The sequence below is a fragment of the Oryza glaberrima genome, chromosome 11 (assembly GCF_000147395.1).
Source record: "Oryza glaberrima chromosome 11, OglaRS2, whole genome shotgun sequence".
Taxonomy (NCBI): domain Eukaryota; kingdom Viridiplantae; phylum Streptophyta; class Magnoliopsida; order Poales; family Poaceae; genus Oryza; species Oryza glaberrima.
In genome coordinates this window covers 6246169-6274058 of record NC_068336.1, presented here as the reverse complement: position 1 = coordinate 6274058, position 27890 = coordinate 6246169, and the positions used below count along the sequence as shown (strand labels likewise).

Below are 27890 nucleotides of genomic sequence, written 5' to 3'. Positions count from 1 at the left end.
GGTGGAATTGGGGAGTGGAAAAGATATTGTGTTCTGTGTGCCTTTTGATACACGTGTTCCTACATATCCTCTTTATATAGATGAATCAGAAGGGGCCTGCAAACTCATTAAATAAGAAATCAAAACTAAATATTTAATTTGAAGAGAAATCAAAACCATATCTTTCATTCAATGAATATTAATGAATATATATTTATATTGCAATGAATGAGAAGTGCATCAATAGAAGACATCTTTAACCAACTTAATAAATAAAATAGATACAAAGTGTATCAAACCTAATTATTATTTTGTCCATATATACTGTACAGGGTTAAGGAGAGATACTGTTCCATGTCTATTTATGTACCTAGATCAGTTCTTTTGTAATTAACCTGAAATATCATTGTGGGTCAGATTAGCATTGCTCAGGTTTAAAGGATGGCGAAAATCAATACGTTCCTTATGAAAAGTGAGTCGCCTTTGGTACTGGACTCTCCAAGGAGCCATGTATAACCTGATAATGAGGGGGAAAGTGGATTGGTTGGAATTCAAGTAAAATCGAAGAAAGGGTAATTTGGATAGGTGGGGTTTATTTGGTGGATTGGTTTTCTAGTTAGTGCTAGAGTTGGGTAGCACGACGGCTAGATATTTGAAGCGGTTAGCCGATGCTATGGTTGGATAGCATAACGGCTATATATCGGCTCGTCTAGTCTATGCTACAGTCAAGCAGCACAACGACTAGAGAGCTGATAGGTTTGTGCGGGTTTGCAGGGTGGAATAGTGTTACTCCACAGCTGTGAATGGCAGAAGAGCTGCTAGGATCGCACAGAGCCCGAAAGCTAGTGTGTGGTGTGCTGTGGAGGTCGAGGGAATAGTGAGGCTCTGACCACTGTACGCGTCAAGGCATGGGGTGCGAAGAGCAACACTTCGACCTTGGGATTAGGTAGTGCCGGGTTTCACGATCTTTGGTTCGACGTCGAAGCGTAAGCTACGACCGTCCCCATGGAAGATGTAAAATTCCCACGGTGGCTATTTGGTGGCTAAGGGATGGTAAAGGAGTAGTTGAAAGTTTTAGAAATAAAAAGGGTGTTTGAATAAATCCAAGAAATTTGAATTGAGAAAGATTTTTTAAATAAATCAAAGAGATTTTAAATTTAGAGGTAGAAATTATTTGAATTAAATAAAAATTAAATTTAAAATGGTATTTTAAAGTAAAAATATTTAAATGAGTAAAGAAAAGGTATTTAAGGAAATTTAGAAAGGGTTTTTAAATGAACTAAAACAATTTAAATTTATTTAAGATAAATCATTTAAATTAAAAAATTTATTTGAATAGAATAAAATAATTTAAAAAGGTTATTTAAATAATTTTAAATTCAGAATGTAAAATAAATAAATAAATAAATAAATTTAAATAAAATTTTGAAATAGGAAGTTTGGTATCAAAAGAAAGAGTTTGAAATTAGATGAATTTAGGTCAAAGATTTTCTTGATTTGGATCAGCGGTTTAGGAGATATGGATGCTCGAAGATTGGAATTGAATTAAAATCAAATAAAAGAGAAAAGTTACTGTTTAGGTGGGGCCCACTGGTCAGTGTCCTCTTCTTCCTCTTTTTCTTCTCCTCGTCTTCTTCCTCTTTGCGTCGGCACGGAGGAGAGGGAGGGGGATCCGGCTCCTTTGACTTTGCAAGTGAACGGTAGGCGAGCACAGTAAAATGAGTATGATGCTACAGTGCGAAAATAGTTTTTTGCAGTTTTTCGCACTGTAGCATTAGGCTCATTTACTGTGTTCCTCTACCGTTCACTTGCAAAATCAGAGGAGCCGAATCCCTAAATCCGATGGGGATCCGGTGCTTCTCTGACTTCACAGTGAAGTCAGAGGATCTCAATCCGAGGGAGAGAGGGCGCGGGGGGAGGGGGGGAGACCGCGGCTTCGGGGCATGGTGCCTGACGGTGGCGGCAGCCAAAGGCGGCGCTAGGGCGGCCGATGGTGGAGGAGCCAAGAACAGCAGCCGGCGGAGGAGCAAAGTGAATGGCGGCCGGCGGGGGAGGATTGGAGAGAGAGAGAGAGCAAAAATGGAGCTCAGATTTGGATGGGGAAAAAATGGAGGAGCTCGCTAGTTTTTATAAGTGTCGAAGGCGGTTGCGGAGAGGAAGTCGATGACGGCACGGCTCGGCATTGGCTCGGGATGGTGAGAGGCGGCGACGTGTGTGAGTGTCCTCGCCGGATTGGTCGTCGTCGGCGGCTTGATGGTCAGCCGCGGCTCACGTCGACATGCGGTTAGAAATGTTGCGCGGCAGTGTGCGGCGATGGTGAAGACAGTGAGCATCGGTGGAGAAGCGGCAGGCAGCGGTGGCTAGCAGCGGTACGTGGCCGTGGAAAAAGGTGGCGGCGGCGCGGTTGTGGGGCGCCACGATACGCCCCTGGGTTCGGTAGTGGTGGCGCAATGCGGCGCGATGATGGCCTGGCGGCAACTGGCGGCTTGGGCGCCGCAGCACGGCGGCGGTGCTCGGGAATGGGCGAGCGGCGGCGGCGACAAGGAGGAGGGAGAAGGGCGGCGGATGGCTAGGCGAGCTCCTTGGCCTACCGGCGAGCGTGCGTGCGCCGCTTCCTCCTCTTTCGCCGCTGACACCGCCGCACGCCGCCCGCCGCTCCCTCCTCTCTAGCCGCCGACACCGCCGCACGCCGCTCCCTCCTGTCCCGCTGCTGACGCTGCCGCGTGCTGCTCCCTCCTCTTCCACCACTGACGTCGCCGCACGCTGCTCCCTCTTCTCTCGCTGCTAGCCATCGGGGAGAAGGGCGACGGACGGCTAGGCGAGCTCCCTGGCCTACCGGCAAGTACGCGCAAGAGAGAGATGGCCGGTGGCCACTCTTCTCCATTTCCGCCGCCGTCGTCGTCGCCGGCCGCATCCCCCTCACAAGAAAGATGAAGAGGGGAGAAGGGGAGAGAGGAAGCATAAGAAGAGGGGAGAGTTAGACTGACATATGGGCCCACGTGGGCCCTGCTATTTTTAAATGGGAGTACCTTTGTATCTTTTGAAAAATTTTTATGATCATATCATATATATTTTTAATCTTTTAATTAAAATCCGATAGATACAATAAAAGGCAAAAAAACAACTATGGAACACCATAATGGACACTAATTACCATATCTTCAAGAAAAAGATCAAATGCAATATAAATTTCAAAACATACATCCCAAGATTCAAAAATTACACTATAACATACAAAAGTTACAATGTAAGTTTCAAAAATTGCAATGTAACTTAAAAAAAATACACTGTAAATTTGAGCGAGAAAATCGAGTGAGGGATAAGAAAAAATCTTTCAAGTGAGAAAAAATCGTTTTAAAATTATTATTTTATGTGTATCTGATAGGTGAGCCCACTTTTTTTTGTTATTTTTTGAGACGTAATTGCCACGTAAGCGCCACGTCAATGCCACGTGGGACGGAGACTTAGTAAATCAAGCCACGTAGGCGCCACATCAGCCAAAACCGTCTTCAAAACTGCCAAGGGACCTCGTTTGCCCGGTTTTCGTAAGTTGGGAGACGGGTCGAACCCGATTTTACGGTCAAGGGACGAAAATCGGACTGCGCGACAAATAGAGGGACCCAAAGTGAACTTATTCCTCATCAGACGCAAACTAAAGGAATAAGTTCATCTGAGGTCCCTTAAATTTACACCGAATCCGATTTTCATCTTTAAACCCTAAAACCAGATACAACCATTAAAATCGTTGCAAACGAGGTATCTCGGCGGTTTGTAAGGCGGTTTTGGCTGATGTGCACCTACGTGGTTGTTTTGACTAGATCTGTGTCGCACGTGGCGCTTACGTGGCAATTATATCTTGTAAAAATATTAAAAACCATGGGCCTACATGTCAGCTACACACAAAAAAGTAATTTAAGAATGGTGAGGCCCACATGGGCCCACATGTTAGCTAAAAAATAAATATGGTGGGCCCCACATGTCATTCCCTCTCCCATCTCTCCCTCTTCTTCCTCATCGCTTTGTCTTCGGGCGGTTCCCCTCGCGCTGCGGCGCCGCCTCACAGCCGTTGCCACCGCCGTTGTCATCGTCGTCCCAGTCCCCGCCGCCACCGTCGCAACCTCCCGGCTGCACGCACCGCTCCTCCGCTGCTTTGTCACCGATCCCTCAAAATGCCGTTCACCTGAGAAAGGATGGCGGTTTTGGCGGAGATCGCCGGCGACGAGTCCCCGCCGCCGCTTCCTCCTTCCGAAGGTGGCGAAGTTTCCGGAGCCCCGTCCACGTCCTCTACCTCCGACGCCGACGGCGGCGGCAAGCCTTCGCCCCGCACGTCGAAGCCCACCGAGATCCACCACTCGCCGGTGCCGTCTGACGCAATCGCCGTCGACCTCTGGAGCACCGGCTGCATCCTCGCCAAGCTTCTCGCCGGCAAGCCCATCTTGCCCGGCCAAACTGAGGTAAATAAATAAATAAATATTATAACCTCAACTCTCCATCTATATATCGTCTATGCATGGATGAAATGGATCGGCATCGATCTGATTCGCCATTGCTGATCGACGCAGATCGAGCAGCTGCACAAGATCTTGAAGCTGTGCGGGACTTCTCGTTGAGTCTATCAAATTGTGCATGCATAGCTTAGATAGCTGATTAGTTAGAGCTAGTCAATATATGCGTATGTTGCATCCGTTGTGTGGCAGTTAGCTTCGTGCTAGTGGCTGTTAGCGATAATCCACCGATCAAACACCTTGCATGCGTACTGCAGCAATCCGGCACGGCAACAGACGAGATTCAGAGCAATGCAGAGCAGAACAAGAACAGAGGAAATTAAGAAGTTTCAGAGAACAATATCAGAAAGGAAATTTGTGGGGCTAATTTCCTGTGGTTTTCATTCACTGAACAGAGTGGCATACATCTCGAATAACAGTACAAAAACTCCTACTTATACTCCACACAAAAGAAAGAATCGGAGGCTCAAATCGTGCCATCCCACGATTTTCTCTGAATTCGACGACTCACGCACCCGTGCTAAACTTACACACACGAACGCTACCGACGTGGTCTTCTTCTGACTCGATCACCACTTCATTCGCATCGGCTAACAAACGCAGACTTATTCCTTCAACCGTTGCAACTGTAATCACCAGGAACACGTTGGGGCCACAGCTGAAATAAAGAACTCAACAGTGGCTGCCGAATTAAGTGGATCGCGTGCTGCGTTGCGTGCGCGAACGATGTGGGCCATGCGGCCCAAGTTTGTTTGCTGGGCTATAAAAGCCATGTAATCTCCCAAACCCTAGGCAACCGATGAGGAGAAAATAAGGGGAAAAAAAATGCAGGTCTCCTCCTCCTACTTCCGGCGAGCCCTCCTCCCACCGGCAGCTCTCCTCGGCCCCCGCGCCGAAGCCCGAAGCACCGGAGGAGGCGATGTCACCTCCGCGGCCGTTGGGGGTGGCGCTGGCCGTGGCGTGGCGCGCCTTCTGCCTTCCGCTCGCGGGGAGCGTCCTCCTCGCCGCCGCGGGGACCGGCCGGGAACACGGCCGTGTCCGCCCCCGCCGTCCACGTCTCCCTGGCGCTCGCCGCCGCGGGGCGCCACGCGGAGGCAGCTGGCGGCGGCGACGCGGCCAGCGTGGCGTCCCGCTTCGTGAAGCACGCCCTCAAGAACCGGTCCAACTCCAGTGGCCTGCGGCTGGAGTTTGCGAGCGGCTTCTGGGCCGACGCATCGAGGAGTCTTTCGCCGGAGTTCATGGGACTCGCCGGCTATATGTACGGCTCTGCGGCGGAGAAGGCCGATTTCAAGAACAGGGTATTTATATCTGATCGAATGCCCTCTTTCAGCTGATACTGCATAGTAATAATAATACTCCCTCCGTTTCAAAATGTTTGACACCGTTGACTTTTTAGCACATGTTTAACTGTTCGTCTTATTTAAAAAATTTTGTGAAATATGTAAAACTATATGTGTGCATGAAAGTATATTTAAAAATAAATCAAATGATATGAAAAGAATAAATAATTACTTAAATTTTTTTGAATAAGACGAATGGACAAACACGTACTAAAAAGTCAACGGTGTTAAACATTTTAAAAGGGAGTGAGTAATATATTAATTTACTGCTAATATGATAGAGCACACATAGAGCGCCTCATGTTCTACTACTGTATGTAGTAGAGATACACGCACAGCAAAAAGATATAAAGGAGAAAGAACACTAGGACCTAGAAAAAAAACTTTAGCGCTAAAGTTTTTTTCCTGGGTCCTAGTGTTTTTCTCCTTTATGTCTTTATATCTTTTTGTTGTTGTGCATGTATCTCTACTACATATAGTACTAGAACATAGCAGTAATTGAACTTTACCGTTGTATCTCTACTGAACATACTCTTCCATGCATGTCCTCGTGCACAAACTGGCAAAGAACTTTGTTCGATGACAACAGCTAGAATGGCCGCGGCGATGGAGGATTGTCCCCCGATGAGGCCGCCATTCTAGCTATTGTCGTCGAGGTGCTAAAGTTTTTTTTCTAGGACCCAGAAAAAAAACTTTAGCGCCTTGACGACAACAGCTAGAATGGCCGCTGCGACGGAGGATTGTCCCCCGATGAGGCCGCCATTCTAGCTGTTGTCGTCGAGGCGCTAAAGTTTGTCCTAGAAAAAAACTTTAGCGCCTAGACGACAACAGCTAGAATGGCCGCGGCGACGGAGGATTGTCCCCCAATGAGGCCACCATTCTAGCTGTTATCGTCGAGGCGCTAAAGTTTTTTTTCTAGGGCCCAGAAAAAAAACTTTAGTGCCTTGGCGGCAACAGCTAGAATGGCCGTGGCGACGGAGGATTGTCCTCCGATGAGGCCATCATTCTAGCTGTTGTCGTCGAGACGCTAAAGTTTTTTTCTAGGACCCAGAAAAAAAAAACTTTAGCGCCTTGACGACAACAGCTAGAATGGCCGTGGCGACGGAGGATTGTCCCCCGACGAGGCCGCCATTCTAGCTGTTGTCGTCGAGGTGCTAAAGTTTTTTTCTAGGACCCAGAATAAAAAAACTTTAGCACCTTGACGACAACAGCTAGAATGGCCGCGGCGACGGAGGATTGTCCCCTGATGAGGCCGTAGGACCCAGAAAAAAAACTTTAGCGCCTAGACGACAACAGCTAGAATGGCCGCGATTGTCCCCTGATGAGACCGCCATTCTAGCTGTTGTCGACAAGGCGCTAAAGTTTTTTTCTAGGACCTAGAAAAAAAAACTTTAACGCCTTGACGACAATAGCTAGAATGGCCGCGGCGACGGAGGATTGTCCCCCGATGAGGCCGCCATTCTAGCTGTTGTCGTCGAGGCGCTAAAGTTTTTTTTCTAGGACCCAGAAAAAAAAACTTTAGCGCCTTGACGACAACAGCTAGAATGGCCGCGGCGACGGAGGATTGTCCCCCGATTAGGCCGCCATTCTAGCTTTAACTTTAGCGCCTCGACGACAACAGCTAGAATGTCCGCGGCGACGGAGGATTGTCCCCTGATGAGGCCGCCATTCTAGCTGAGGCGCTAAAGTTTTTTTCTAGGAACAGAAAAAAAAAAACTTTAGCGCCTCGATGACAACAGCTAGAATGGCCGCGGCGACGATGGAGGATTGTCTCCCGATGAGACCGTCATTTTAGCTGTTGTCGTCGAGGCGCTAAAGTTTTTTTTTCTGGTTCCTAATGTTCTATCTACTTTATGTTCTTCTGCTGTGCATGTATCTCTACTATATACAGTACTAGAACATGAGGCGCACTATATGCCCTCTATCTTATTAGGCGCACTATAGCGCTCTATATACTCTTCCATGCATGTCCTCATACTCTTCCATGCATGTCCTCGTGCACAAACTGGTAAAGAATTTTGTTCGATGATATTTTGTACACCCCTTTTTTATTTTATAAGAAATGGGGTGCGTAAAAAAAATTAATCCCGGGAATGACAGTCTAATAATAAAATTAGTGATTAATTTTCAGTAATGGTACAACCTGGCATACCTGAGCGTATATATACATATATGAATATTACGTGACACGCGCCAACATCTGCTCTATTGCCTAGTGTACAGACGTGTATATACTGACACATACATTTTTTTAAATGGTGTAACAGCCAAGATAGAATAATATGTATGTATATAGACCATATCGTTGAATAATGGCAGTATAGCTCTAAGTGATATCACTAATGAAAGAAAAAAATCAACGATCAATTATTTGTTGGAAAGCATGCCACTGTAGCATTGTCATTAGAGGGCAATAATCACGTTGTTTGGCAGCAGCTGATTTCTTGGCGTGCTTGCATAGGAAACAAAGGAATTTAGGAGGCAAGATCTGCTCCATCGGAGAATTCGCTGACATGTGTAGCTTGTATGTATACAAGGAAATCATCTCTCCGCGTCACAGAGGATTGGAAAGAAAATATTACCATGGCATGACAAGGAAGGAATTATATTGAGTATAATCTCCACCAATTGGAAGAATCAGAGCATATGGAAAGAAATGAAAATCACAAAATTAGGAAATGGGCTGATTTTGCATGCACCCATCGAGCCATGCACGTACTGGCTGGAAGCGCTCCCACCGTTATCGGAGTAAACGATTTATTTCGATAAAAACAACTTTTTTGGTTACGATCCCACCCCACGTCCCGTTATCCTACCGTTATCGGAGTAAACGATTTACTTCGACAATAAAAACAACTTCCCTTTTGATCCTACCCCACGTCCCGCATCATGCTCCCACCATTATCGGAGTAAATCATAAAAACAACTTCTCTACTACTTCTGGTATATATTCTATTTTTTCCGTACCCAACTAACCACTCTCGCCACCACTTCATTTTTTCCTTTTTTTTTTCCGGATCTGAATCGATCCACCATCCAGCCCATAAATCGGCGACGCACCATGGAGGAGGACGACGACACCGTGGCGGTTGATGGCGGTGGCCGGCGAGCGGTGGCCGGCGGCGCTTGAGACGAAGGCACTGCTTTAGGCCTCGCTGCCGCAGCATCTGCTTCAGATCGATGCTGAAGAGACATCTGACCCATGGCGAATGAGATGGACGTCGTGGGGACGGTGAGTTCTCTCAGCAATTCCTAATGATATTCTTGATTTCTTGCAAGAATTGTATACAATCTATGATTAATTAAATTCTTTATCCTTCTTGATTCTATATAGTCTGACTTCGATTGGGTTGAGCACTCATCTTGGCGTGCTCTATTCTCCCTTGCATGACGGTGATCTTGTTTATGATGGTCAATCAATTTGGTAACATCGGCAAGAAACTATGATTTGTTTCATCACCTCTGTCGTTGCCTAGTTTATGACAGTGAGGCGATGACAACAGCAACGGCGACCTCCATCTTTGGCTCCGTCGCCGGATTCGGGTCCTACCGAGGTCACAGCGGCCAGACTTGGTGCTGCCTCGGCTCCAACATGCATCTCCGCCGCTTTATCTTCTTGCTCTCTCTAGCAGAACAGAAACTCCATTCAGCCATCACGAGGAACTAGCGATGGCGTGTATTGCTGTGTTTGTGTGTAAAATTTTTATTCTGGTGCTTTTACTATGATGTGCATGTAAAATCTTTATTTTTTGTCCCGTGATTTAGGATGGAGTGATTCAATGTATAAGTAAAAAAATTATTCACGTATTATTTTGGGTAAACTAATTAGGCCCCAGTAACTCCCTCCTTATTTATTTTTCCTTTTTTTTCTTGCTTGATGCACTCACTATAAGAAATCATCAACCAAGGCTGGTAATAATGCAGTTACTACAAGTTAATGCACCATCAATTTTTATTTACATCGACAGTAATACGAATACTACAAGATTTGATCAACCAATGTTGTTCATAATCCAACTATTACAAGCACATGCTCCATCAATTTTCATTTATGTCGACAGTAACTCGATTTCTACAAGATTTCACCAAGCATGGTTGTCGTTAATCCAATTACTACATGCACATGCACCATCAATTTTCATTTACATCGGATTACTACAAGATTTGATCTCAGTTTGTTGCACACCATAATGTAACTATCTCGATTGGAAACAGAGATAAACCAATTACAATGATTATTTCCAACCGACCACCAATTTTACGGATCTGTAATTAATTTACCCCGAATTGAAATAGAACTAATGTACCAGATCGAACGTGGGTAACCGAACACCAGTTTTTACGGACTCTGGGAGTCTGGACGCGATGCATGTGCGGTGCTCGGAACAATAATCCGCACTCTAGCGCTCGGAATAGCACTACCGAGAATTTCTAGGATTTTCTATAGTTCATTAGAGTATCATGTTAGCGGCTTGAGAGCGTTTGTAGGACTCTTATGTGATTTTTTTGAGAGTGATTATATAAAGTTTAATGAACTTTTTAAGTATATAATGGAGGATAGATAGATAGGAAAAATAGATAGGAGCAGTAAATTCATTTTGTTTAGAGATAATCGGATTTATCAATCCCAATAACTATAACATGTTGGTTCATCCTACATGCATGCATATGTCATACAGACACAAGCGTACTAAATCGTCGATCGTTACTCTTTGGAAGTCTGAAATCCCCAACTTCCATTTTTATATATTACAGTCGTATATGGTTCACTATTAATTTGTCGTATCGTATGTATAGTAGGCCTGTAGGGTCAGACGATACTGCAGTTGGCCGGCAGGAACGACAGCATCGACCTGTCGACGTCGTACCGTATATGGAATTAGTTCATCTGCATGATATGATGTTGCCGATGATGGACGTTCCCGCCGCCGGCGACCTCTGCACGCCCCAGCACGACACGCCGTCGCGTCGCGCGCCCACCTCCAGGATGTAGTTCGCCGTCGGCAAGGCCATGTCGGTCGGCGCCGCCGTCGAAGTGCAGCACCATCGCCGGGAAGCTGCCGCTGACGCCGCCGCCTGCAGACGCCTGGAAGCACGCCTCGAACCCGTGCCTGTTGGCCGCCCTCGGCAGCGCAAACAGTGTCCTAAAAATTTAACTATGCCTAGCGGTAAGAACTAACTACTGTTGATCATCTCAGTTTCCTATTGGTTTGAACAAATTTAAATATGGCTAGCGGTAAGAACTAAAAACTGAAATTGGCTATGTCTTATGAGTATTGAATTATATTTTTTGTTTTCTCATTGTTAGATGGGAGTAAAATCTAACCTATTCTGTTTGTAATAGTACAATGATCACTTGTAGCTATTTGTATGTAGATGAACGTTTGTAGCCTTCATCGTATATTGTACATACATGTGATGAGTTGAGGTTTAAGTTGGTGTAATTTTTTCACGGTGCAAAGCACGGGCACCCAACTAGTTTACCAAATGGCTATATCGGGCGGTCCAGTATTTTCGGATGACGTGGCCTAATAACAGATCGAGAAAGCTGATTTCTTTCACTACTCTACTTTATATGAGGGATGGAAAGTGGACTTAATCCTAGAGGAAAACATTGCGGATTGGGCTGGGATTCCCAGGCGTAGTGTGATCCCAAGTGCACAACTCGGCTGTCCCCAAGAGATGGGCCTAACACCTCAAACTGTAGGCTCCTCCAAATTCCGAAAAGTCCGACTAGGATTCCAAGAAGGCAGGTTTGTCCAGTTCGGTTTCTACTTGCGGTATGCCCGCTATAAAAGGATAGAGAAGGGCCTTCTTTTCTCAGTGCAATTCCAAATTTGTCGAGTAAGTCCAAAATCATCCTCTACACCAATGGCAGGTAGGTACTACACTCCCCCAACTCCTCGTCCTCCTCCCGAGAACATGCTCGACGTCTTCATGGATGGCGACGCCGTTGCGATCCGCGCCACCATCACGTCGTCGCATTACCTCACCGCCCAGTTCGTCAACAAGATAGCCCACGAGCATCACGAGGGGGGGGGGGTGCTCATAGTCGGTATCGACACGGAGTGGCGCGAGGACCATGAGCCCGACGACAAAAAATGTTACAAGGTTGCTGTGCTCCAGCTCTTTCTCAACCATCGGTGCCTTGTCTTCCAACTCTACCAAGCTAGCAACGAGGTTCCACGCGAGCTCGCGGAGTTCCTCGCCGACGCAGGTGTCCGTTTCGTCGGCGTTGGGGTCGACGGCGGTGTGCGGTGACTGGCCAACGAGTGCAACCTGAGGGTCGCCTGCACGGTGGATCTGAGAGACGCCGCGGTGGCCGTGCTCAGCCGGCCAGAGCTTGCGAGGGCGGGGCTGAAGAGCCTGGCGCTCATAGTGATGGGCACCCGCATGGAGAAGGCGAAAGACATAACGATGAGCAGATGGGGTGAACCGACGCTGACATGGGAGCAGGTCAACTACACCTGTATCGACGTGTACATGTCCTACGAGATTGGCCGACGGATGCTCTCCGATGAACCCATACTGGCCGCACCGTCGTAGGCGCACATACGCATGGTGAACTAGCCACCAGTGCAATGTTTAGTTCAGATCGTTAGAAATACAGATACGTTGGTTGGAGATGAGGATTAAATATATAAATTATAAAGATAAAATACGATTTTAGAGATAGAATTCTTAAGATAAAATAGAGTCCCAAAATATATAAATCATGTTCAAATGCTAATGCTGGCTTCGCAACTATGATCCGAGCTGGATCTAGAGGAGGAGATGTCTACTAGCTACTCAACCCACTGTCAATCCATCTTCACCGTCTTTGCCACCCTGCAATGGCGATCTCAGCTATCATGCCCGTTGCCACTCACATGGATGCTCGTTGCCGATTGTCTTCATATCACTGGTGGAGAAAGGGGCTTTACTCCCGGTTCGTAACCCCCCTTAGTCCCGGTTTTCAAACCAGGACTACCAATCCGGGACTAAAAATCACTATCTTTAGTCCCGGGTGAAAAAACCGGGAGTAAAAATCCATCTTTAGTCCCGGTTGGTGTTACCAACCGGGACTAAAGATAGAGCCTTTTTAGTCCCGGTTGGTGTTGGGACTAAAGATAGAGCTAGCCTAGCTAGATCCGATTGCTTTATTATTATATTCTTTTCTTCAATATGTTTTTAATATATTGATTTCACTCCATCCCCATCCTAAAATCCCAAATGAATTATCCCCAAATCCTCAAATCCCCAAATCGGCCATATTCAAATAGATCACAAAATATTAAAACAAAATTACATCACAACTTCTGCAAAATTCATCACAAATACATCACATATTCACGGACATCACACACAAATCAAATACACATATCCGAATCACAAATTCTTAAAAAAAAAGAAAAAAAACACAGGCTGCCGCAGCCACTGCCGCCCGCCGCTGCGAGGCCGCCGCCCGGGCCTCCGCCCACCGGCGCGCCGCCGCGAGGCCGCCGGCCGCCCGATCTATCAGTGGGATGATGGGGAGGGAAGGAGAGGAGTTAGAGGAGAGAAGTTAGAGAGGAGGAAGAGGAAGGGATGACGGGGGAGGGAAGGAGAGGAGTTAGAGGAGAGGAGGAGGAAGAGGAAGAGATGGGATGAAGAGATAAGGTGAGTGGAGGAAGAGGTGAAGAGATAAGGCTGCCCGTCTCCTCCTCCTCCTCGATCTCGCAGATGGCAAATGCCTCGTACTCTCCGCCACGATCTTTTGTTCCGGTTGGTATTACCAACCGGGACTAAAAATAGATCTTTAGTCCCGGTTGGAAAAGCAGCTCTAAACTTTTGAACCGGGACTAAAGATAATCTTTAATCTTGGTTTTTATTGCAACCGGGACTATTGTGGATTTTGGCCGACCGAGTAAAGATGGTTTCTCCACCAGTGTATCCAGAAGAATAGGATGGGAAAAAAATAAGGGGGAATAATCGGGAATCCTCATATTCGGTCGCTGGTGTGTGTGGGGGTGGGGGGAGACCCACGACGCGCGCTACCCCCCGGGCCCCACCACGTATCGTTGCCCCCACCTGCCACGTGTCTCCACCACATACTCCATTGCAATAAATCACCCACATATTTTGTAAACCCTCTATTAAGGGAATTTGTTTCATTTTTTTTACACCGAAAATGTTTCACCTAGTATACTCACAATGTTTCACTATATATAGATGTAATGTTGCAGTGAATTGAAACAATCTTTTGTAACAAATCACCTATGTATTATGGAAGCCCCCTATTAAGGGAATTTGTTTCATTTTCTGTTCCAGCAAAAATGTTTCACCCACTTATAATGTTTCACTGTGTATGGATCAAATATTGTAGTGACTTGAAACATTTTTTTATATAAGGTGAAACAACGTCCGATTTAAACGATTGAAACATTTTCAATCTACTTACTGAAACAATTACAACCTACTTGGTGGAACAGCGTGCAATATTTAAAAGTAATCCAATAATAAGCTAATTTTTTTTCATCGGAATATATCCATGTGTGGTCTTGTTTTAAAGATTTAATTGCAACGAATTTAATTGTACAATCGGATCATGATTTGGATAAATATTTAAGAGAAAAATAGTTTAAAATAATTTCGTATGCATGCATGCTTGCTGATGTCATGTTAACGTGAGCGCCCGAGTTTTCCCACCCCAATCAAGCGCCCGATGCGTAATCATTTCCGGGAATCATAGTGGGGACGGTTGATATATATAAAGAATAGCTAGGTGGGAATGTCTAGCGGACATGTTTATATCTCTCTAAAACACAAGTGAGTTGAAACATTTTAACAACTAATAAAAAATAAATATCGCTTTGTCGATCTGTAGACGGCAGTCATTCTCTTTTTCTCGTAGACCAATCGTCCTCAAGACACAACTCGCTACTAGCCTACTACTACTGTATGTATTTACTGTATGCATTGGCTTGCAGTCTTGCACGTAACACCAAAAGTAGTAGACTTAATTAGGTCATAATATAAGAGGGCTGCTACCCACGAGATACCGTGGAAATAGTGCACTCACGGGATAATTAAAAAAAACACCGACAACATAAAGGAGAACACCGCAGAATACATGATTTGTCTCGATACCTAGCCACCGCCTGCTCGCGGTATCGTCACCGGAGCAGTGGCTACCTTACCTCGTCGCCGTCATCACCGAAGCAGCAGCTACCTCACTGCCAAAATCCTCCTCGGTATCGCGCACTCGGGCGATACCTCGCCGACGTCGTCGCCCCTGAGTACCTAGAGTAGCAGCTACCTCACGCGCGATACCTTACCGGCGTCGTCGCTCCTGAGCACCCAGAGTAGCAGCTACCTCACCGCCAAATCCTCCTGGTACCTTAGGTAAGGTACCGAGGTGGTACCTAGTACATTGGTATCGGCTGGTACCTGGTACCCCTGGTATCGACTGATACCTGATACCCTGGGTATCGAGCTGGTACCTATGTATCAGACTTTGGTACCTAGGTATCAGGCCACCTGGTACCCTAGGTATCGAGCTGGTACCTAGGTATCAGGCCTTGGTACCTGGGTATCAGACCTTGGTACCTGGGTATCAGTGTGATACCCCAAGAGAGAGGAGGAGGAGGAGTCGCGGGTCGGGGAGGTCGAGCAGCGGGGCGGCGACGGAGGAAGAGGAAGAGGAAGTGACAGATCTGGTGTCTACCTTGTGCCATTCCGTCGCTCATTGTCGTGCCTCGCTCCAAACCGCCAAACCCGTGGCTCCATTGATGCCACCTAGAGCAGCTTCTCATTGCTCATGTTGTGCCAAAGCACTCTCCCCCGATGGCATGTCCACTGCTCCCCGGCCGTAGGAGGCGCCAGGGCCGCCGAGGAGGAGGGCGGTAGCGGCGAAGAAGCCAGCGGCAAGAACAACGAAGAGGAGGAGCGGCTTGAGGAGCTTGAGGGGGAGGCTTCTCGATGGCGGCCGTTGCCCGTGGCGGTCGGGAGCCCCGTCGGCTATTGTCTAGGTCTTCCACGGGGGCTGGTGGTGATGGCACCGTCGTCGTCGTCGCCGTCGCCGCCATCGTCGTCGTCGTCATCGCCTTCGTGCTCATGGGTGGTAGTCAGAGAGAGAGAGAGCGAGTGAAGGGGAAGAGACAGAGAGAGCGAGTGGAGGGGAAGAGAAGGAGATAAGGCAGTACTACTATTCCGTCGCCACGGAAAACCGTTCAGTAGTTTTTCAGTAATGTAATCTAATAATAACCATCGGTGTGAAGCATCGTCCATGGCTCCCTCAATTACCATCCGGCCTACCGAATAATGGGCTTCATGTGGGCCCCAAGCAAGTATGGGCCATAATCCCCGTTCCGGCCCACAACATTATGGGCCGGACGAGTGGGCTACCACTCCGGCCCAAAACGTATTTTCGGCCCAAATCATCAGACGCAAACTAAAACCTCCCAAACCCTAGGCAACCGAAGAGGAGAAAAAGAGAAAAAAATGCAGGTCTCCTCCTACCTCCGGCGAGCCCTCCGCCGTCCACCCTTCCCCGCCGGTGATGCCAACCACCGGCGGCTCTCCTCGGCCCCCGCGCCGATGCCCGAAGCACCGGCGGAGGCGATGCCACCTCCGCCGATGCCGACGCGACCGTGGGGGGAGGCGCTGGCCGCGGCGCAGCGCGCCTTCTGCCTGCCGCTCGCGGGGCGCGTCCTCGCCGCCGCGGGGACCGGGAACGCGGCCGTGTCCGCCCCCGCCGTCCACGTCTCCCTGGCGCTCGCCGCGGGCGGCGCGCGGGGCGCCACGCGGAGGCAGGTGCTCCAGGCGCTCGGCTGCGGCGGCGGCGGCCGGGGCGGCGCCGCCGACGCGGCCAACGTGGCGTCCCGCGTCGTGAAGCGCGTCCTCAGGGACCGGTCTACCTCCGGCGGCCCGCGGCTGGCGTTCGCGGGCGGCGTCTGGGCCGACGCATCGAGGAGTCTCTCGCCGGAGTTCGTGGGACTCGCCGGTAATGTGTACGGCTCTGCGGCGAAGAAGGCCGATTTCAAGAACAAGGTATGTCTGATCGAATGCCCTCTTTCAGCTAATACTGCAGAGTAATAATGTTATGCCCATCATGTGCTCGGTAATATTCCTGTGCCTAAGGTTAGTATCACAAAATATCTCAATTTGTTTGTTGACTTGAGGTATTTTGCCTTAAGTGTGTTTAACTGGTTTGATGAACATTGTTGTATCTCACTATAACAGCCTCGTTGCAATCTGTTATATTAAAAATGTTTTGGTTCTGTTGGAAATGGCAAAGAAATCTCAATGACTGGCGCTATGTTTCGAAAGCAATAGTATTATTCTGCTTAGTTGTTACAGTTATTCTACCCAAGAAAGTGCCTTTCCTGATTATTTTTTGATTGCTGTTTTTCTTTGTGAAGAGTGAACTGCGACCTTGTGATGCATCTTATTGTTAACATGTTTTGGGCTTCCCATTTCCCAATGCTGAAATTTAACCAATTTCTGTTCTATTGATCTTTGAAGCCGGAAGATGCTCCTGATCAAATTAATTCGTGGGTCAAAGATTCCACAAAAGGTACTGTTACAACACTTCTTCCTGCTGGAACAATTGACCAGAATACAGGACTTGTTCTTGGGAGTGCACTGTACTTTAGGGGCAGATGGCTGGATAGAGATGATTTGCGGAGGACTACTGAACAAAAGTTCTACTGCCTGGATGGAACATCTGTCGAAGTCCCATTTGTGGAATATGACAGAACACGTCTTTTTGCCGTCCATGATAACTTTAAAGTTATTAAGCTTCCTTACAAGCAAGGAAAGAATGAAAGGAAGTTTTCCATGTACATTTTCCTCCCTGATGATCATGATGGCTTGTTTGAATTAACCCAGAAGATTTTCTCTGAACCAATGTTCTTAGAACAACATTTACCAACAGAGAAATGCCATGTGGGTATCTCGGTGCCCAACTTTAAAATATCTTTCCAGATCGATGTAAAGGATTTTCTGAAAGATATGGGGCTTGAACTACCTTTCCTCCGGGAAGCTGAATTCTCTGACATGATCAAGGAAGATGACTCAAGTGGTCCTCTGTTTCTGTCTGATGTACTTCATAAATCGGTTTTGGAGGTTGATCAAAAAGGAATTGAAGAAACTTCAGTATCAATGGGCTTGGGCAAGCCTTTGCCAGCACAACACTTCAAGGCCGACCATCCGTTCTTCTTCATGATTAGGGAGGAGGTCTCTGGAACAGTAATATTCATGGGGCATGTGCTTGACCCTTCATCACGGACATAGCATCAGGTTGTAGTCTTTTATCACCTGTTTGCACTAATGTATTGGAGTATCTCTATCATTGCTAGTCTGCCTGGCAGAAGTTTTGGTACATGAGTATTTATTTTTCTCACTTTTTGTAACACACTGGCAAAAATTTTATAAAAAAGTATGCCATTTGAATGCTTTCTTCTCTCTTTTGCGATGCTGAACGATATAAAGGAAAAGATATGAAGTCTCCTCGTCAATATAAACTACATTTCTTATGAAAACCTCTATGCATTTGTCCAATTAAAAGCACATTGGTCTCCAAATATGTTCATTTGTTATTCTTCTAGATTGCATTGACATATATGCTTCTACATTTTTCTAAATTATATATCTGCATCGTTGTTTGGTACTGGATCTATATCATTATGTGTAGTTTGCCCTTCAAACCTTATATTATTCTTGTAACAACCTTTCCTTGAAGATATTTTCCATGGAATTGTTTCACTATCACATTCATAAAGCCGATTCATATTTATTTGCTTCTTCCTACTCGTAACAACTTGATAATCTTGCGGCTTGTATAGAGCCTTCAATAATTCATATAAAAGTATATTGAGATGAAAAATCGGGCATTTATGTTCTAGAATATATTCTCGTTTTGTGGCATTTCTTTATTATCACCAGGTTTGTTTGATCTTTTCTGAGGTCATGAAGCACGTGTGGAATTATATTTATATGTGCCTGCAAGGCTGCAACATTAGCCCCCTCACATTCATCAAAAGAGAAGATTTTCCAAGGGTTAGAGGACAGAAGTGTTTTAATTCTAATTGAGATCAGAAACATCTGTAACCCTTTTGGCAAAAAAAAAAAAAAGGGGGGGGGGGGGGGGGGACTTGAAATGATTTTTTTAAAAAAATTCTTGAATGTGAATTGCCCGTAGAATGATGTGGACTGAGAGTAAAACTGACAAAAGCAAAACAGTTATTGAGCCCTCCTACGCGTGATGTATAAGGAAAAGGTTGCTTATTGAGTTTCATGGATTGCAACACTCCACTGACAAATTCATTCTGACTCAACCATCTCATACTGTTGGTACTCATATTCTTTTTTTCTTGTATGGCAAATATATACCAGTGCAGCTGTGCTAACTTGTTATGTACCTATCTGCTGGATTTGTATTTTGTCTTTGTTCATCTCATCATGTGTGTGGCGTGGCAATGTGGATATGTAATCAGGGTTGGTCGCCTTTCGGCATTAGAAAAGGATGGCATCAATGTTCAGAAAACTGATTGCCTTTTTTTTACTAACTTAGTTGTTATTATTTCTACTCCCTTTGGTCCCTTTTGTTGATACAAACTTGACACCAAAGTAGTTCTTTTTCTGTTAAAACAAAAAGGAAGTGTGCTTCTTAATCCATTTTGTTATTCTATCCATTTTTTTTCTTAAACTAACCCTTGTCTTCTTCGTTGATGGAACCTGAAAAGGGTTTTCAAATGAGTATACTAGCACACATTTACATCATGTACTATTGACAGATGGAGCCGTGAGAACATTACACTTGTTGAAGCAAGTGTTGTAGAAAGGTCAGATGCAGGAAGCTACACGGGAATGTGACATTTGATCTTCTTACATCGGTGTCTGATGGAGTAGATCCAGCAAGTTACTCCAAACAGAAAAATATAAATGAACACATGTGTAGAAGTCTAGAAAGATTATGCAAAATGTGTGTGCCAACAGCTTCATTAAATTGTAATGAATTTGGGCAAGATCGTTAGTAGAGAAGAAGATATATATGGTGTGCATTACTTCCCGTTATCAATGGTTGGAAGCAAGTATGGCCAGTTTGGTGAATTTGTACCTCCAACCAACAATTCAGATTCTGTGGTCTCTTACATACCAACCAGACAAAACAACATATATGGGGACATGGGGTTATGGACTGACAATGCTTACTGTGCAACTGCCCATAGTCTGGTCCTAGTGTAGGAGTATTAGTTTCTGACAAATTGATCCAAAGAACTAATTTGTTGATATGTTTGTTGGGCCTCTCATGTTTAAACATGTTCCTTTTTCCAGGTTACATGTAGGACAGATAAGCGCGCGCACCACACTTGCATATTCACGAGTGTGTCTCCTAACACAAGCTCTGTTTAGAGTTAGCTCTGTTTAGACTAGAGGCACATCCCTGGCACCCACACCCATTATTTATGGGTAGCTCTCATGTTTAAACTTGTATTATGGCTTGCTCTTACGAGGATCTGTGTGTAGCTCTCTCTTTCATCTGTACTGTTAACCATCTTCAAAAAGCCAAATTGTTAACTTGCAACATGAGTCCTTGCAAGAGAAGGATCACCATCCATTAATTAGATCATGTGATGGAGCTAGCTAATTAAGCTTGATTTTTCTTCTTGAATTACTGATATGCATCACAAAAGTCAAGTTCAGAGTACAACAAAGGGAAGAACTTGGCAGAGCAAGTACAGAGAAGCAGTAGCTCACAAGTTGCCCAAGGAGAAAAGAGTACCTTACTAAACATCCAGACCTCTAGTCTCTAGAAAAGTGATACACTGTTGGTACGAGATAGGAAGAGCACAAACTCAGCTTCTAATTGGATGAGCTATAATATTAGAGGGGTTCATGAAATGGTGGCTCCAAGCAGCATGCATGGGCAGTCACATTCATCAACAAAAGTGGTATTCCTCTGAAAAAAGAGAAGTGCCATTAAGTGTGGTCATATATCTATTGAAGCTTTTCAGTAGAGTAGGATAGTAATGTGATCTAAAGTGATTACAAAGATGATAGTGCACTTTGGGGGTGGCATTTGTGTTACTTGGCTTCTTAACTGTAGGAGGGCAATTAGCAAATAATGGCCTAATTGTGCAGACCTGAAACTCTCAAAATTAGTTGAACAAAAAGGTGAAGACAAAATGAAAAGATGCTCTTATATTCTGCTTTGCTCTGTATAATAAGTCATTCCTCTAAATCAGCTGATGTTCTGTACCTAAAAAATGAAACAGGTTCAGACAAACATTAATGCCGTGAGCTTTCAGAATTCTCCACAAGAAAAGGTTGCAAAAAAAATAAGCATATGGGCAGCTTTCTTGAGTACAACCTGGAGTTTGGCAACTAGTAATCAGCTACTAATGGCATGAGCATACTGTCTCAAAATTTAGTCTCTGCAGATTGTTCACACTAACAAGTCAACATAATGACAATCTGTTCTGATTTTGATGTGTCACTACCTTCTGGTGTGAGTACTTAGAAGCAAAATAATTGGTTTTGTCATATAGTTAAGCTACCAAATTGTGCATATAAGAATAATTCGATTACTCGTAGCAGTATATGTAGCATGGTGTGATGGGCCGGTCTGGTGTGCACATGGAGATTCATATTTTCAGATAGCACGTCAGACTATTCATGAATTGAATAGACAAAGGAAAAGAATATCCGTTCAAATACTGTAATGTATTCATATGGGAAGTGTCTAACTGCAATACTGTAACTGAAACCTGTTGTCATGTCAGTTTTGGGCTCTCCATCCTGATCCAATATGAACACTTGTCTTGTTTATATTTTAGAGCAAAGTATTGAAAGAAAATCCTTTCCATCCTGCAGAAAAATAAACTTCACGCCAGACTATTCTGAAAAGGTAAAATATTGTAAATTGTAAAATACATATATCTACTTAAATCAGATAATACAAAAGAATTAAGGTCTATCAATTTAAACAAGCAAATCAGAGCATCAAGATTATAACATAGACTCAGTCCAAGATCATTGCTGGAAAGAGCAACAGGTATCAGACTGATATTTAAAAAATGGAGTAGGGATTAACTCTAGACATGTAGATAGTATTTTTTTTTCCAAAAAAGATAAAAGTAGTAAACTTGGTAGAGTCTATAATAGCAAGAGCCAATGCAGAACCGGTGGCATAACGATGATTAGATGACTTGTATCACATCCAGTCTTATCGTTATTTCCTCTCTAATGGATAATTTTTCCACGACAGCATTGACATGCTGATATCAGATTCAGATCTTAGCTTGGTGAGAATTGATATTCTCTCGTACATGAAAGAAACAAAGTCGAATCAGACACCCCAACAGTTGAAAACACTATAGGCATATAGCCAATTTGACCCGTCACACACAACAAACTAGTACCAAAACATGTAGAACAAAGCTTTCGCTCTCTTGATGCAGTCATGGAAGTAGTAGAACCACCAAAATTTTTTGGAGGGTGAAATTTTTTTTGAAACGAAGAACACGACCGAGACTGTGTATAGTGTTTGAATAATTCTTCGCGAATTTGCAGGAATTGAAATGTACTACTTGAGGGTCTCGTTTAAACTCCTGTGTTCCAAACACGTGCCAATTAGATTGCTCCGATTGTTAATTTGTACTTTACACTAAAGAACAAAATTCAAAAATTTCATGTACTTGCACTACATATAGACAAAATTCTCGATTCTGCAACGATGATATCGCATTGCTCATAGGTCTATCTAGCAACAAGTCCATGGTCAATGTCACTGCGTTGGTAGCAAGTTGTTCTTGATGCAGTGTTAGTACTGTACTGTATTTGTTTCGGTTGGGTTATATTGGATCATTGCATGATTAGGAGATGGTACAACTAATACACTACTCCATGTTACACATATAATAATCCAGCCATGTTCTTTCCTCAGTGCTCAACATCCATTAATTTTATAACTAATACTAGTTAATTAAAAACCCAGGGGTGGCTTGGCTTGGATTCCATCTCCTCATTGCCGAATTTTTTTTAATACAATAGAAATGTTTTACATCCCCGGCCTCTTCCATAAGGTACACATGTCGTTGTTGGATTAATTAGGGTTTTTAAACTCTATTCTAACAAAGTAATTTTCTCCATTTTTTGCAGTTACTAACAAGGGGAGGTTGTTCGACCTGTCGTTGGTCGTTGCCCAGGACGAAGGAGGAGAGCGATTGAGCTGGCCTGAAATGTACGTTTCTTGCAAGAGTCCCCAACAACTGAACATGTCCAAGTCCAGCTCTGAACCTGTCACCAACACAAAAACCGAGTCCTGTGTGTGATCTCTCTAATTTGTATTTAGACTCCACATGTACCTAGTATCTAATTATAAGTGATCTTCAGTTAAGCTGCAGTATGATTGAGTGGTCCATGACCACCATGCTTCGCTGTTTCCAGTATATCATTGATTTCAAAACTAGTATTTGCAGGTTCAGACTTGGGTTGCAGAAAACACAATAACTAATTAATTGAACAGTAGGACACTGTTTCAAGCAAGGAGAAATAATTTATCAAAGGGCTCATTAATTTTATAAGAATTCCTTCAAAATTATTCCAATCTAAAGGAGGCTCCTAAGTGGTGGTGTGCACTATATGTTTTCACTCCTGTCACTGGGAAAACAGGACATGGTCACCCTCCATCTATTGCCGTTTTTCTCAATCATTTATCTCTTTCTAATTTTCACTATCAGAGTAAGCAGAAAAGTGAGGTTCAAGAAAATGAGTTTTACCATGACTAAAAAAAACAAACTTTTTGGTAATCATTAATTCACCTTTCTCATTGACATATGTCATATGGTGCGCTTGAGCTGTTTTCCAATCTAGTTATCCAAAATCATAACCCTAAAATAATTTTAAAAAAATGAAGGATAAAAAATGGGTGAAGATTCTTTAGCAAAGACCTATCCTAAGTGAGTGGGCATGGGCTAATCAGTTTCAGCTCATCACTCACCCTCAGTAGTACTACCTTCTCTCTCCCCCTTTTCTTCTTTCATTGTATTTTATTTTTTTGAGAAACTCTCTTTTTTCTTCTCTTCTAATCCGGTTAGTAAGAAGTAACTTTCACCTATCCATAATTGATGTCCTCCTACATGTAGAGAGATCAAAAGGCTAACTGAACTTTTTTTTTTCTTTTGCACTGTATAATCAACCCATTATTAATTAGATGGTGGTAAGTAGTTTTCCAAAGAGGAGACATCCTCCAAGAAGCAATCAACAATTCATAATCCTCACATGCTCTAACAGTGAGATCAGTGTAGTCCTGTCCTGGCAGAAAGGCAGGACAGCAACATTTGGTTGATGTTTATGTAGTAATATTCTCATTTTGACACCATTGGTTGTCAATTAGCCACACTAATCACTGGCTAATTAGTGGGGGTTGTCAAGTGGTTAATTAGGCTAATTAAGCTCAGTTGAGTAGTAGTAGTAGTAGATGAGTGTGGAGTGGATGCAAAATGCAATGAGCAGCTGCAGATGCAGTGGTGGTAGTAGAAGAAGTGAGGTGAAGGAGCTGGGTAGGAGACCAAATCCATCATCACCACCACCTGACCTCACCAAATTCCTCACACTAGCTTGTGTGGTGGTGCCTTGCCATGTCCATGTCCACCCACCTGCCCCCTTGCTTCTTCTCCCACCTCGCCTCCTCCCGCTGCGCTCTCCGATGCCGCCGCCTCGCCGCCATGGCCATGGTGGTGCCCGCCTCCTCGTGTTCTTGCTGCCGGTGCTGCTCCACCTGCGGACGGCGGCGTCGAACACCTTGTCCACCTTCGCCATGGCCAAGGCGGAGTCCACGACGATAGTGTGCGCGCTGCTGCCGTCGGCGGCGTCGCCGCTGCTCGTGGACCTCAATTGCACGGAGGCCGGCGGCGACCACGAGCGGCAGGAGACGTACCCGTCGTCGCACCCCTTCTCCGCGCTTGCCGGCGGCGACCACTTCCTCTGCGCCGTCGGCCCGTCGGCGCTCCGCGCCGGCGACGTCGCGATGCGGTGGTGGGATCTGTCCAAGAACCGGACGAACACGCCGGAGACGAACGGGACGAAGGATGGTGGCGGGAGGTCGAAGAGGGTGTATCTCGGCCCGCCGATCCAGGCGCTGTCCTCCGGTGGGTACCGTGTCTGCGGCGTGCTCTCCAGCGGCGAGCTCCACTGCTGGCGGTGGCGCGGGCTGAAGATCCCCGACGGGCTCCGGTTCGTCTCCGTCGCCGTCGGCGACTGGTTCGTGTGCGCCATCCAGGCGGCGCGGCCGGCGTCCATCCGGTGCTTCGGCAACGACACGGAGGCGGTAAGCTCGGCGCCGGAGGGCGGGAGCTTCGACGTGGTCGCCGCGCACGGCCGCCGCGCGTGCGCGCTGTCCACGTCCGGCGCGCTCTCGTGCTGGGGCCACGGCGCGCCGCTGGTGGGCGGCGGCGAGGACGAGGCCACCACCGGGTACGCGGCGCTGGCATTGGGCGCCGACGGCGTCTGCGGGCTGCGCACCAACGGCACCATCCGCTGCTTCGGCGACGGCGTGGCGCCGCCGCCGGACAGCCTCGCGGGGTTCCAGTACGTCGACGTCCAGGCGCACGGGAGCGTCTTCTGTGGCGTCCTCATGGCGAACTACTCCCTCGTCTGCTGGGGCGGGCACGAGTTCAACGCCACCAACCGCCTGGTGTTCGACCGCGTCCTCCCGGGCCCGTGCGTGACCATGTCGTCGTGCAGGTGCGGCGTCCTGCCGGGCTCGGCCAACCTCTGCGCCTCCGGCCGCTGCATCTGCGTGGACTGCGCGTTCGAGCTCAACGTCGCCACGCCCAACGCGTCGTCGCTCGGCCCTGGCCCCGGCAAGAGCAGCAGCAAGCGGAGCAGGATCATCTGGGTCGCCGTCGCCGCGGGCGCGTTCCTCGTGCTGCTCGTGGCATTGCAGTTCGCGCTGCTCATGTGGTGTCGCCGGCGGCGGCGGCGCGGCAGGGGCGGGCAGGCGGACCAAGCGGCGGCGATGTCGCTGATGCTGCCGCGGCATGGGTCGAGCAAGGGGCCGGGCAGCGTGGTGGAGCATTTCGCCCTGGAGGCGCTCCAGGCGGCGACGGACGGGTTCTCCGACGAGCGGCGGATCGGGTCGGGGAGCTTCGGGTCGGTGTACCGCGGCACGCTGACCGACGGGCGGGAGGTGGCGATCAAGCGCGCCGAGGACCAGGCGAAGTCGTCGAGCTCGGCGGCGAGGCCGGCGCGGCGGCGCGACAGGGAGACGGCGTTCAACTCGGAGCTCACCGCGCTGGCGCGCGCCAACCACAAGAACATCGTGTGCCTCCTCGGCTGCTGCGCCGACGCCGGCGAGCGCGTGCTGGTGTACGAGTACATGGCGAACGGCACCCTCCACGACCAGCTCCACGGCCGGAGCCCCATGGCGCCGCCGGTGTCGGCGTGGCGCGGCCGCCTCACCATCGCGCTCGACGCGGCGCGCGGCATCGAATACATGCACGTCTACGCCGTGCCCAACATCATCCACCGCGACATCAAGTCGGCCAACATCCTGCTCGACGACTCGTGGACGGCCAAGATCGCCGACTTCGGCCTCTCCTCCATCCTAGATCCGGCCACCGCCGCCGCCGCCGCCGGCGGCGGCGGCGGCGGCGGCGAGGGGAGCAGCTCGAGGCCGCTGTACACGGGCGGCACGGTGGGGTACATGGACCCGGAGTACTACCGGATGCAGCACCTGACGGACAAGAGCGACGTGTACAGCTTCGGGGTGGTGCTCCTGGAGCTCATGTCCGGGTGCCGCGTCGTGCAGCGCTACGCCGAGAGCGTGACGCCCAAGAACGTGGTGGAGTTCGCCGTGCCGCACATCCTCGCCGACGAGGTGCCGCGGGTGCTCGACCCGCGCCTCCCGCCGCCGACGCCGCACGAGGCCGACGCGCTCGCCTACGTCGGCTACCTCGCCGCCGACTGCGTCGGCCCCGTCGGCTGCGACCGCCCGTCCATGACCGAGGTCGTCGACGCCCTGGAGCGCGCCCTCGCCGCCTGCGCCGCCGCGTCGCTCTCCCGCTCCGGCACCGTCACCGGCGCCGGCCGCCGCGCCCTCTCCCGCTCCGGGACAGACCAGTTTGACCTCACTGACACTGACTAGCCACCCAATCCCGCGCCATTGACGCCATTGTCGCCGCCATGCCATCGCTGACGCGATGTCCCTATCGGCATTGCGTCGTCGCCATTGGAGTCGCGTGCTGCAGCTAGCTGGTCCTCGCGAAAGCAACGCCATGGGGAATCCATGGAATGGAGGAGAAGAAGAAGAAGAAACCAAAAGCGACATCGACATCTCCGATGCTTCTGCTGCTCCTGCTGCTGCTGCTGCTGCGAATTAATGGCGGGATTTCTTGGTGAGATCAATCTTCTCCATCTCCATGATCACGATGGGATTGCAGACTCGTTAACAACTTCACAGCGACATGGCACCGAATCATCCGAATGAATCGGTTGAATGGAAACGAAAAAGGCCTGGCACGATTGGGGGCAAAAAAAAAAAAAAAAAACCCATTCTTTCCTGAAAATTTCTCTTCTTTTTTGTTCTTTCTTTTTTTTTCCCTGGCAGTGTGCACGAATTGGTGCTGTGTTTGTTCTATCTTTTCGCAAAAAAAGTTTTTCTTTTTCTCTTTGGTCATAAGGATTCTTTATTGGTGTGTATAGATTAGTCACAATTTTAGTGTTAGTAGGTGAGGATTAGGGACGACAGTGTATTTATTGATGTTTTCTTCATGTGTTCAGACACTGCAAAGATGAGATTTTTAAGGCGTAAGTTGCCGGCACAAATGCAAAGTTAATGTGAAACACTCGAGTGCATCCTCGAAACTTTTTTTTCCCTCTTGCAGCTAAATTATGACGACGATTGGTATTGTTTTTTGTACACATTTGTGAGGTCAAAAAGGAGAAGGAAAAAAGAGATGAACTTTTTTTGTGTAGTGCTCATCTTTCTTGCTCACTTCCCAATGCTTCTCCATTTCATTCTGGCAGTCTAGCTACTTTGACATGTAAAGGTAGGTTGTTAAGCTTCTCGTCAGCTAACTTTCCATTGATCACATGAACT

General features: G+C 47.1%; 3 protein-coding genes and 1 long non-coding RNA gene across 4 annotated transcripts; all 4 read left to right on the top strand.

Moving 5' to 3' along the window:
* Positions 1-5204: 5204 nt before the first annotated feature.
* On the top strand, positions 5205-9633 carry LOC127755525 (uncharacterized). Its single transcript, XR_008013028.1, has 3 exons — positions 5205-5782; positions 8865-9056; positions 9159-9633. It is a non-coding gene; the product is annotated as an uncharacterized LOC127755525 (long non-coding RNA).
* A 2062-nt stretch (positions 9634-11695) lies between these two features.
* Positions 11696-12085, top strand: LOC127754712 (uncharacterized). Its single transcript, XM_052280282.1, has one exon. The coding sequence runs from the start codon at positions 11696-11698 to the stop codon at positions 12083-12085; it is 390 nt and encodes a 129-aa protein (XP_052136242.1).
* A 4194-nt stretch (positions 12086-16279) lies between these two features.
* LOC127754781 (probable non-inhibitory serpin-Z9) lies at positions 16280-18901 on the top strand. Its single transcript, XM_052280360.1, has 2 exons — positions 16280-16834; positions 17309-18901. The coding sequence occupies exons 1-2, from the start codon at positions 16286-16288 to the stop codon at positions 18077-18079; spliced, it is 1320 nt and encodes a 439-aa protein (XP_052136320.1). The 5' UTR covers positions 16280-16285; the 3' UTR covers positions 18080-18901.
* Positions 18902-23999: 5098 nt separating this feature from the next.
* Positions 24000-27646, top strand: LOC127754780 (serine/threonine-protein kinase-like protein CCR4). The gene has a single exon (XM_052280358.1). The coding sequence runs from the start codon at positions 24270-24272 to the stop codon at positions 26934-26936; it is 2667 nt and encodes an 888-aa protein (XP_052136318.1). The 5' UTR covers positions 24000-24269; the 3' UTR covers positions 26937-27646.
* Positions 27647-27890: the final 244 nt, after the last annotated feature.

Coding starts and splice junctions, on each gene's coding strand:
- LOC127754712 (XM_052280282.1), top strand. CDS start 11,696: ATGGCAGGTAGGTACTACACTCCCCCAACTCCTCGTCCTCCTCCCGAG.
- LOC127754781 (XM_052280360.1), top strand. CDS start 16,286: ATGCAGGTCTCCTCCTACCTCCGGCGAGCCCTCCGCCGTCCACCCTTC. Junction 16,835..17,308: donor AGGCCGATTTCAAGAACAAG/GTATGTCTGATC, acceptor TGATCTTTGAAG/CCGGAAGATGCTCCTGATCA.
- LOC127754780 (XM_052280358.1), top strand. CDS start 24,270: ATGAGTGTGGAGTGGATGCAAAATGCAATGAGCAGCTGCAGATGCAGT.